At 42.4% G+C, this 12,281-nt stretch overlaps 1 protein-coding gene across 1 annotated transcript in view; it reads left to right on the top strand.

Moving 5' to 3' along the window:
• The window catches only part of LOC311226697 (uncharacterized protein), a gene marked incomplete at its 5' end in the record, with an annotated part of 49,660 nt that extends 37,831 nt beyond the window's left edge, over positions 1-11,829 (top strand). Inside the window, 3 exons of the mRNA XM_084312109.1 lie at positions 6,640-6,737; positions 7,439-7,505; positions 10,010-11,829. Coding sequence (XP_084168235.1) covers positions 6,640-6,737; positions 7,439-7,505; positions 10,010-10,959 — 1,115 coding nt within the window. The 3' untranslated portion in view covers positions 10,960-11,829. The remainder of the gene's footprint in view (positions 1-6,639; positions 6,738-7,438; positions 7,506-10,009) is intronic.
• Positions 11,830-12,281: the final 452 nt, after the last annotated feature.

Raw genomic sequence — 12,281 nt, 5'->3', positions numbered from 1 at the left:
TACTAGGTAAATGACTGTACATTGGAGGGGGTTGGGTTAGGATATTTACAGGGGCCAGTGTTGAATTGCAGTCTCCCGTAGGTGTCCCTTGAGAGAGGTTTTGAAAGTGGGTAGTGATCCACATTCCTTTACAGCTTTGGGTAGGGCGTTCCACATTGATGTGGCATAATTGCGAAACGTGTTTAGTCCCTTATTTGAGCCGAATCTGGGTTTAACATGATTTGTGGAGCTCCCTCTGGTGTTGTGATCGTGGTATTCACTGACCTTTGGGAAGTATTTTGACATGTACATGGGTACCTTGGTCGTGTAGTGTATCTTGTAGACCAGGCCCATTGCAAGTTGTTGTACTCTGTCGTCTACTCTAAGCCATCCTAGGTTGTCAAAGTGGGCAGGGGTGAGGTGGGTTCTAGGAGTAAGGTCAAGCAGTAGTCTGACCAGTTTGTTTTGAGATGTTTGTAATTTTGTTTTTAGCGCCTTTGAGGTGCTTTGGTACCATGAGGTGCAAGCATAGTCGTAGTACCCCTGAATGAGTGCTCCTGCCAGAGTCTTCAGGGTGTTCTTGTTTACCAGAGAGGAGATCCGGTACAAGAATCGAGTTCGTTGGTTGACTTTTTTTATTACATTGGATGCCATTTTGTCACAGGAGAGATTAGCCTCTAGGATGGAACCCAGGTAGGTAATTTCATCTTTCCTTGTGACAATATTGTCACCCACTGTAACTGAGAAGCCGTCGGTCTTGCTGAGTTTGTTATTTGAACCGAAGAGAATGGACTCTGTTTTGCCCATGTGTAATGATAGTTTGTTATCAGCGAGCCATATGCAGATTCTGCCTAGTTCCGAGCTGAGGGTTTTTTCAACCTGTAACTTGTTCTTGTCAGAGACCAGCAGGGCTGAGTCGTCCGCAAACAGGAACAAGTTGCAGTCACAAGCTGACGACATGTCATTTGCATAAATTAGGAACAGTAGCGGTCCTAGTATGCTTCCTTGTGGAACACCACAGCTCACTGTGAGGGGGGGGGATAGGGTACCGTTTACCTCCACCATCTGTTCCCTCCCCTCAAGGTAGGATTGCATCCAGCTCACTGATAGACTATCAAAACCGATTGCTTTTAGCTTGTCAATCAGAATGGAGTGATTGACCGTGTCAAAGGCCTTTTGTAGGTCCAGCATGACCATGCCGCAGTATTTGCCTGCGTCCACCTCTTGTTTGATGTGGTCATTCAAATAGAGAAGGCATGTGTCAGTGGAGTGGGATGTTCTGAAGCCAGATTGGAATTCGTAGATTAGATTTTTTTCCGCTAGGTACTTTTCGACCTGTTCGTAGACTATTTTTTCCATGACTTTCGAGATGGAGGTGAGAATAGAAACAGGGCGGTAGTTGCCTGGGTCTGATTTGCTGCCCTTTTTGTGCAGAGGGGTCACCCTCGCAATTTTGAAGTCCTTGGGGACGTGTCCCTGTTTTATGGAGAGGTTTATTATGTGTGTGATGATTGGTGTGATGGCGGCTGCTGAGTCTCTGAGGAATTTGGAGGGGATGTTGTCATGGCCAGTGGCCTTGTTAGGTTGGAGGGCGCTCAGTTTATTTAGTACCTCATCTGTTGTTACCATTTCCAGCTTGAAGTCGTCCTTGCGGACCCCTAGGTTTTTGTAGTAAGCTACTATGTGTTCTACCCCATAACGCCCTGAGTGGGAGGGTAGTTTGTTTACCAGTGTTGTGGCTATGTTTGTGAAGAAAATGTTTAAGTAATTGGCTACATCCAGCTTGTCTGTGATGAGCGTGTTGTCCGTTTTTATGTTTATGTTTGAGAATCTGGTTTTAAGTTTTTTACTGCATCCTAGTTGATTATTGAGTAATTTCCAAAGTTCACGTGGTTTGTTTTTGTTTTCCTCAGTTTTGTCATTGATGAAATTCTTTTTTGCAGTTTTGATCATGGAGTTTACGTCGTTTCTTAGTCTGTTTCTTTCTAGTTTGAGTTCAGTCACGTGGGCTTGGAGTTCACTGCTCGTGCTTTTAGTAAGCTTTGACTGACTTTTACGAAACTCAGAGCATTTTTTGTCTCTGGTTTTCATAGCGGCCAGTATTTCGGAGTGCATCCACGGCTCAGCGCGATTTTTTACCCTGGTGGTTCTTAGGGGGGCCATGTCGTTTAGTATTGCTGAGAATTTGGTTTTGAAACCAAGCCATGTTTCGTCAACCAGTGTACCATTGAGTTCATCTGACCAGTCCAGACTCTCCAGTTCAAGGTTGAAGGCCTCGCTAGAGTAGGTTTTGAGGTCTCTAGATGTGACTGTTTTGTGGCAGCCAGCCTTTTGTTTTAGTTTTTTTCGGGTACAGAATATCATATAATGATCACTTAACCCACATGCTATAACCCCTTTATTTGAGATCTTGGACTTGTCGGAGGTCAGAATGAGGTCAATGGTAGTCTGAGTTGACGTTAATGTCCCCATGGGCCGTACAGGTCTTCTTTAAACAAGTCAAGAAGAAAACATAACTAAGTCAAGAACAGAACAAGAACACCATAAGGTCCAAACATTTTTAGATTAATGCAAATAAATGAAAGAATGCAAGCACTCCCAGACATACCCCACGCGAAGGTAAGGAAAAACTCACTAAAACCTAACGATAGGGAAAAAAGCTCCACAGGCAGTGTGGAGGAGAGAAACCTTAGAAGGGCCATTCAAGGGGGGATCTCCCTTCTTAGATGTTGGTGATGGTAGTGTTGCAGACGGACAGTTGGTAAGCATGCACTCGTGTGTAGTACCTTGAAGACTACCTTGAAGCACTCATTCAAAGGTACTATGACTATGCTTGCACCTCATGGTAGCAAAGCACCTCAAAGGCCCTAAAAACAAGGCTCCAAACATCACAAAACAAACTGGTCAAACTACTGCTTGGCCTTACTCTTAAAACCCCTGCCCATTTTGACAATTTAGGATGGCTTAGAGTAGACTACAGAGTACAGAAACTTGCAATGGGCCTGGTCTACAAGATACACTACACCACAAAGATACCCATGTACATGTCGAAATACTTCTTAAAGGTCAGTGAATACCATGACCACAACACCAGAGGGAGTTCCACAAATCACGTTTAACCCCGATTTGGCTCAAACAAAGGACTAAACACATTTCACAATTATGCCACAATAATGTGGAACGCCCTACCCACTAGGGATGGGTACCTTTCACATTTGAACCGGTACCTGATCGATACCTGTACCCAACGGTACCTTTTTTCTGTACTTTAGTCTCTAAAAATTGTATCTACCTACCTCAGTTGTAAAAAAAAAAATCCAAACTTCATATTTAATAAATAAATAATGTATTATTATTTACATCTTACTAATGTAAAGTATTTTACAACTGATTAAACAAACAAACAATCTAGCAGCTCCACCCCCGCTTTGGAGAAGAGTAGACCCGCTCTGCGGTGTGTGTGGCTTGTTTACCGACGTCATATCCTCTACTCTTCTGTGAGTTGTGCCGGCTTGCACTGTAGCCTAGGAGCTAACGTTATGTCCGACGGTTAGCTTAGCTAACGTCAGTTTAAGAACGTCAAATGGGTTACAAATATGTGAAACTATGGAAGGAGTAAGCCGACCGCTAAAAATAAAACCCACCGTGGCAGCGCGAGCACATAGCAAAAGAACGTTTGGAGACAGTAGTGTTTCAAGAGACTGGCTACAGTAATATGATGCTGGGCTGTAGTGATCAGTTGTTCCGTGTGGCGCAAGTATGTAAAAAAGAAAAACAGAAACAACACGTTTGTTATCTGTAGTAAATAAATGAAGCTGGAATTAGGGATGGGTACCTTTCACATTTGAACCGGTACCTGTGAATCGATACCGGTACCCAACGGTACCTTTTTTCAGTACTTTAGTCTCAAGAAATTTAATTTACCTACCTCGGTCGTAAAAAAAAAATCCAAACTTCAAATAACTACAATTTCGACAGTTTTCGGCTTGTCATTGCTCCGACTGCTTTGTTGTTGAATCAAGTCAAATCCTAGGTAAGCATATATTGTGCGTGTGAACGTTGACATGGAGAAAAAAAAAAAAAAAAAAAAAAATCGGTTTCTCACTTGATTCGATACTCGGTAGTACCGACGTGTTTCGGTTCGGTACCTCAAAACTACCGAATTCGGTACCCATCCCTAGCTGGAATCCATTTGTGACCATGAACAGAGCCAGTGTCCCGGATTCAATCTCCTCTCTAAAGACGCTCTGTGGCTAGGCTAACAGCCATGTCAGACAGAGCAGATGTGGAAACTGAGCTACACTTTCTAACAACCTGCCCACTACCAAGATAGATATCAGAGACATATACTCCCCAGTCCCCATGAATTGCAAACACCCAAAGAGAGTTTGAAAACATGTATTGTGCCTAACGTGCGGTTTCGTTTTTGCGGTCAACAAAACGTGACGTCATCGGGGTTTTTTTTTTTTTTTTGCGCATAGTACCGAAAGTTGGCACCGGTGGATCTCGCGTGAATCGATACTCAGTAGTACCGACGTGTTTCGGTAGGTACCTTTTTAAAAGTACCGAATTCGGTACCCATCCCTACTACCCACAGCTGTAAAGGAATGTGAATCCCTACCCACATCAGACCAAATTTCTTGGTGAAGCACAAAATTATTATATTATATTAAATATTTTTTTAAACATCCCCAACGCTGCAACACCCCCATTCCTCCCAGGTGTCAGGCTCCTCATTCGCTTCCATCCATTTTGGGGACCATGTTTAAATATCATACTTCTGAAGTATAAACAAACTATACTGCTGTGACGATTTCAATAAAACAGACCATTCTGAGTCAATGGTACAGCAAAACTGTACATTGGAATATTGGTAAACATATCGGTCAATCCCATTGTCCCGTGGGATTATGCCCCTCCCCGCGCCGATATTAATATTTGATTAGAACCGCAAGCAAGGCTTGCCGCGACTCATGTGGTCCTTGGGGGCTACCTGTATTAGACACGCAAGGCCACAGCGGGCCAATGAATTCATAATCACTGTAAAATATATATATATATTTTAAATGCACTCGCCACACAACAGCCAAAGCAGTGACCAATCTCATTTTCCATTGAATATTGCAGCTTCTCCATCGTGACAAGTCCGACTCGAGACACGTTCTTTTATCCCATGGAAAGTGTAAACAATTGACCACTTCCGGTATTTTGAGCTCATGGGAGGTTCGGGGGGGAAGGCAGCGCATTCGTCCCCCCGCCCCCCTCCTCCTCACGAGCTCCATGTAACGCGGAAGTGCAGTGGTCTATGAGATGTCTCGCAGCTCCTCTGATTGAGTCTCAGACCTGTTATTCAACCCGCGTTCGTGAGTAGCGTGCGCAAAGTTGCACGGGCAGGGCTTAGATGACTCAAATAGCCTATTTTGATTGGATAATAGAATAAAAAGATCAACCCGTGCAGGGAAGTTGCACTTGAGTGATTGACAGCTAACCATTACTGACTGCAGGCCTGATCAGAGAGCTCAGAGCTGTCACTTGGCCATTTTAGAAGAAAATGGCTTTTTTTTTAACAGAGGAAAACATTTCTAATAAAAAAAAAAAAAAAAAAATTTAAAACGATATATATATATATATATATATATATATATATATATATATATATATATATATATAGTTGTCATGGAATAACCTTCACTGACCCACATTCAAAACTGCTCTCAAAGAGCACCTATGGGAGGCTGCAATTCGAAACTGGCCCCTGTAAATGTAAAAATGCCCACCCCACCCAACCCCCTCTAATGTACAGTTTCCCCTTCGGTGAAATTTTTTTTTATGATCTCTTTTTCTTACACAGTACTGTCTTGTAGGGCTGTACCAAATGTCATTTTTTAACATTCAAAGCTTCGATTGAAGTATTCGAACGAAGCTTCGAATGTCTATTAAAAAAAAATTACTGCATACATATTTTATTTTCTCAAACTAAATCCCCCATTTGAATAAAGTGATTAATCTGATTAAATTAGTATTTTTTTTATTAAATCAACTTTCTTTAATGAATATAACTCATCAGTCTCATCAACCTAAATAATCCAATAAGGGCACGGTTGGTATGAAAGTGATGGTGACGTCTTATATTATAATATTAGTGTAGCCTAATCTTTAACTGCAACTGTGAAGAAAACCCCCATTGGTTAAACAGATTGAATAGACAAAAAAAAAAAATTCTTTTCTTAAAAATAAAAAATTCGAATGTTGATTTTAGAATTTGAATGTCAACATTATGATCGAAGCTTTGAAGCATTCGGTACAGCCCTACTTGTATGTCATGAATGTCTTGACGAATTGAAAATGTAAACAAGACTAAAGTATTTTTCTGGTCTTCATCCTCTTAGCAGTTGTTTGTATTGAGCCGTACTGTATTGTACCCATTCTGCAATCTGTTAATAAAGTAATCAATCAATCAAACAAACTATAAGATGGAAGAGATGAGGACAGAAACTATAAGATGGAAGAGATAAAGACAGAAGCCAAACTAGAAGATGGAAGAGATGAGGACACAAACAACAGTACTTACTTGTCCATCCTTTATGATAATCATAGATGAGAAACTGTAATCCAGATGTTTTTTTAATGTTGCCTTCTCCATGTGTTGTCCACTCGAAGCCCAACCCCAGGATGCACCGGACGCCCCTGCTGTCGCCGTTCCTCTCGTCCCAAACCCAGAGGGAGCCTCTGTCTCGGATGTCCCTCTAAACACGGAGGTTAGATGAGGACAAGAAGAAGTGTTCACTTCAGACGGACCTTATTAGATACTTAAGACACTGACAGTGAGGAGAGAAATGTACCTTTTACACAGACGGTCACAAAGACTTTGTCTGGCTTGCTTAGGTTAGCAAGACATTTAAAGGTGCTATAGATAACATTGTTATGTAGAGTAATCATTTGTATTTATTAAATCTTTTATAAATGCATCCACAGAGCTTATAGAAATGTGCAGAGTTTGTTGTGGTGAATGACAGACACTCGGACATGTGACAAAGTGCAGTGACAACTATCTTTTTTCAGAAATCAAGTTTGTGAGATATCTGACTAATATTAACTTTTTAATCATTCATTTAGACAGGGAAACATATTTTTCACAGTATGATATGAACATGGCTATTATTTATTTATAGATTTTTTACCCAGGGGACAGTGCACATTAATCAACATCTTCAGTTTCCACATCAATGTAAATGTGCCAGAATTAGCTAATGAGCTAGTTTTCTGTAGTCCCTGCCTACCATGCATGTCTTTATGGTGTGGGAGGAAACCAGAGTACCTGGAGGAAACCCACGCGAACACGGGGAGAACATGCAAACTCCACACAGAAAGGCCCTCTGCTAGGGTTCGAACCCAGGACCTTCTTGCTGTGAGGCAGCAGTGCTGCTAACCACTGTGCCACTGTGCCTATTCCCTGCAGACGGAGAGCATGCAGTGGGCGGTGATCAAGGTGGAGACGACGAGCGAACCAAAGGACCTGTTCCACGGTGTGTGTCTGTGTGTGTGTCCTTGTTCTCCCACTGTTTTGGGCTGATTCTGATTTCTGTTGCTGTGGGGACATTGGATGGGCGTTGGGAGTTATGGTTATGGTTTGGTTAAGAGGGAGAGTTAGGCATGTATGTTATGGTTAAAGGAACACGCCAACATTATGAGAAATGCGCTTAACACTTTCATTGCCAACAACGCTATATGTCGTTTGTTCATGCCTACCGTTTATTGCCAACGACACCATATAGTTATTTTTTTTCATATTTCATCAATCTAGTATCACGTCAGTGCTGCAAACTCTCTCTGAGCTCCATTGGGCATAAAAGAAAATATTGTTTGGTTCATCCTGTTGGTTGTCAGTTAAGGCCATGGGTAGGTAGGGAATTTATTTTATTTTATTGTTTAATTTTTTCCCACGGCGACTATGGATAGGGAATTTCTTTATTTAATTAAAATGTTCACAACAACATGGATGCATGTACTCTGCCAGCATGTTTAATATCCATAATACTAAAGGTTTGACTAAGATTTTTATGAAACTTTATTGTAAAAAAAAGTTTTGTAATCTTTTTTTTTTTTCATAAAATAAATTGGGTCACACCTAAATCGGCAGGGTCGGTCGGCAACCGGAACCAAACCATTATTTTCTTTAGGCCTTGGGAAAATACCGACCCCTATCGTCTCCCGGATGGTAATGCACCCTTTTGGAATGGACTCAATGAAAATGGTTGAGAAAAGAAAAATCCGGAATCCACATTTTACTTCTCAGGCAAGTAATCCGAGCCCATCGGACTCATTGTGGCCCATCAGAAGACCGTGGAATACATATTTCCAGTATGCAGCGTTGGATCAATAAACACGATCGATATTTGGAACGGCGATCAGGAATTGGAATAATCTTTTTGGGGAACATCTGATCTGAGGTAAGGAATCTATTTTACCAGTCTTGGGATAATCGGAGCTGTTTCCACCTATATATCAACTAGGGATGCACCGAATGGGAAATTCTTGGCCGAAACCGATACCGAAAATAGAAAACAGTTGGCCGAATGCCGAAAATGATTCATAGAATAGAATTTTTTTTTACCATGTTGTGGAACATTATGATTATGGAAAAATATATGATTATGGCTAAACTTAACTTGAGTCCATAAAACATTTCTCTGACTGCCGCGGCGGACATCTGTGCTTTACTGAGCGCACCTTTCTAGTCCCCAGTTGAATGTGCGCTCTTGACTCGGCACAGTAGACGCGCGACGTGTATGCTCGAGAGATTATATTATCAACGACAGACGGCGTCAATGTGAGAAACACTATCCCCCCCCCTCTCGCTCTGAATAATATGCATATTAGATCACTCAGTGATTAACCGCGACGGGCATATAGTAAATAAGGATGTTAAAGGCGCATTTATTGGATGCGTTGCGCGCAGAGTTTACATAGAAACAGCGCGACTCCTGACAGCGCGACATCATCACAACAACACGCGTTAGGTTACAGGTTGTTTCTGTTTCGGTATTATATTTTCGGTGAAAATACTCTTTCGGCCAAAAGCCGAAAGGCAATTTTTTGCCATTTTCGGCCGAAATTTCGGTGCATCCCTAATATCAACGTGTCCCATATGCGTGTGTGCGATCAGGAAATGAGAGAATCGATTTTTCAGCCCGCTTTTCTAGCGTGCATAAGTACATACTATCTATAATCTAGCGTTTATTTGAAAACGATTCATAAATAGGCCGAAAAATGACAACGTTTTTTGTGTATTCTAGAATATTCCAGTAAATGTCTTATCATGGAATCTTTATATTTTCCTTAAACAAGGGCTTTTCAAAATGCTATAAAACGAAAATGAACCGATAAAAAAAAAAATCCGCTTCGACAATGTTGACTGGAAAACGAGTCATTGATAAGCGACGGGCAGATTAGACACATAATTTAAAACATAGATTAGGCGTTATTAACGCTAACATTGAAGTGGATGGTGGGCATTCAACGGGTAAATCAAGGTTAAGCAAGGGTTCTGAAAGTGTTAATGGGGATTCACTAAAAACCAGGCATCTCATGTACCACGCCCAATGGGTGGTTAAGGTGGGCATGAGGTCAAATGAGGCTAATGTAGGTTTATATGAAGTCGTACATTTAGGGAGTCCCATCCTTAATTCCCTTAATTTCTTTTTTTAGGACTGAACAATATATCCTTATTGACATCACAATAGGAGACAACTCATATTGCAAACACTGCAGTATTGTTATTTTTTATTTTTATTTTACGCACACAATACATGAGTGGGTGAGATTGAGAAGAGTGGCCTATGTGCTTCACTCACACCGACATATTGGGTCCAGTTAATACAAGTAGATTGGTCATCACTGGGAACTCTAATAGGAGAGGTCATAATGCCATACACTTAGAACACTTTCAAAATACTTTTTTTAAAAAGAAAATATTTTCCGGGTGCTAACACAGCTAACCAGACGATTTATTTTTTTGTGTTTTTTAAAGGGAGCGAAGAGTGTACATCCCATCTCTTCCCAGGATTAAGGATTGTACCCGCCACCTCTTTGGAGGGGAATTACTCCCTCATTACATCACTCAAAGAGGAACCATTGGAACTGTACAAGATTCTGACTGAGCAAGATCAGGCCAATGAGGAGGACGTTTCCATCTCCCTACAATCGGAGCCGGATCACACTGAGGAACTGGCGACGGAGTCGGCATTCACCAGTCAGAATAGTGACCCGTCGGAACTCACCAGAGTTGCCGATGACCCGGAAGAGCCGAGTAATGGTTCGAGCACGGTTCCGCGCGGACCGCCGGTCCCTCCGGAAGACGGCTCCACCGGACGCTCGTCCAGCGAGGCCACTGGGAATCCCCTGCCGGCCGCCACACGTCGTCCACCACACGTCGTGACCGCACGGCGAGAGACCCGTGGCCGAGTTCACGCGATGACGCGATGGGGGAAAAACCTGGACGAACCCGTAGGACTGAGTCATCGGCCCGCGTGCTCTCCCTCTTCCTTCTCACCCTCCTCTCTGTCTCTGCTCTGGGCCCCCGAGAAGTTCCTGAAGCCATGCTCTGTCCAGCTGGCCCGAATACGCTGCTTCTGCTGCCAAGTGTGCGGCAAGCTCTTCAACCAGCGGAAGTACCTCCGGAGGCATCTCCGCTTCCACACGGGAGAGAGACCCTACAGCTGTAAACACTGCCGCAGGGCTTTCACCCTCAAGCAGAACTTGGAGAAGCACAAGATGAGCGAGCGGCACCAATGCGAGTACTGTGGAAAGCTGTTCTGCAACAAGAACAGATTACAAGTTCATGTCCGTTGTCACACCGGGGAAAAACCCTACAAATGCAACCTCTGCAAAAAGAGATACCGTCTGAAGAAGAAGTTAAAGATGCACACGCAGGAGAAACACAGGACATGCGTAGATGAACGGACCATTCTCTGTCACTGAGGTTGCATGGAACTATTTTCTTTTCTCCTTCCTCCCATCCCCCAATTTAGTAGGAGTCGCTGTTTACAATGACCAGGACTCATACCCCACTGGCTTCCCACCCACGAACACTGATGAATATAATAATAATAATAATAATTATTATATATAATTATATATTATTATTATACCCCACTGGCTTCCCACCCGTGAACAAGTTTCAAGTTTCTTTAATAGTTGTCATACAGAAGTACAGAATACTTTCATACAAAATGCTTCTTACTGTTACGCTCCAGAGACTGTGCTAGACAAGATAGTATCAAATAACATAGTATAGCATGTAGAAGAAAATGAGGTCACAGTGTTCGGTATAGACATATGTACAATGTTCTGAGTTACCATATAACTGAATACCATATAACTGATGAATACTGTGTTCGTAGGGACGACTAACCAAGACGATGGCCGGTAGGCGAGTGCTTAGACCTCTACGCTAGCACCCAGCCGCACCGGAACCTGGGTTCTAGTTTTACTAGAGCCGGGTTGGAACTTGGAACCATGACCCACCCACCCAATAAAATAAAGTCAACATTATAGCCTAATGTGAAAGGCAAAAATTTTCTGCATTAAACGCTGGGGTGGGGTCACAGGGATCTTTTAACCCTTTAATATGGGGGGGTCACCTGTGGAACAAGATTGTGAGCCCCTGAACTTGGAAGTGTGAATATTGTTCAAAGAAGACGGCAAGACCGCTTTCTTTGGTGAAGTGCCTCTTTCAAGTAAACGTATAAATGCATCACTTCATATATACTGTATGACACCGTATCCTCGTTGGAGGCAGCTTAGTTTGGGATCCAAATGATTCGCTGGTAAATGGTGCATTTATTTATTATTTATATAGTGCTTTTATTTAAAAAAAAAAAAAAAAAAAAAAAAAAAAAAGCTTTTTTGTTCCTCACGTTCACACACCGATGGCAGAGGCAACCATGCAAGGTGCCAACCTGCACATCGGGAGCATTTAGGGGTTAAGTGTCTTGCTCAAGGACACTTCGACACACTGCCCAGGAGGAGGAACTGGAATCTGAAGCTGTGGCTTCTAAAAGCTCTAAACCGTCCCTTTTTTATTTAGAAAGCTTTTCCTTATTTAGCAGACAGTGTCTTATGTCTTCAGCACTGCATTGTGATATCGCCAGGGTAACCGGCGTTAGTATTTTTTTTCTCCTAATGTTGTCGATTGTGAACAAACGGGACGTTTGAGTCACGTTGAAAAGTCCAAGTCCCAGGAATGACAATTAACCTCTTAGTGTTGTATGTCCCCGGAGATTCATAAGCACAGTATTAAA

This window comes from Notolepis coatsorum (genome assembly GCF_963971535.1).
Source record: "Notolepis coatsorum genome assembly, chromosome: 4".
Taxonomy (NCBI): domain Eukaryota; kingdom Metazoa; phylum Chordata; class Actinopteri; order Aulopiformes; family Paralepididae; genus Notolepis; species Notolepis coatsorum.
The sequence above is the reverse complement of the archived record's forward strand: the minus strand, read 5'-3'. Positions and strand labels throughout refer to the sequence as shown.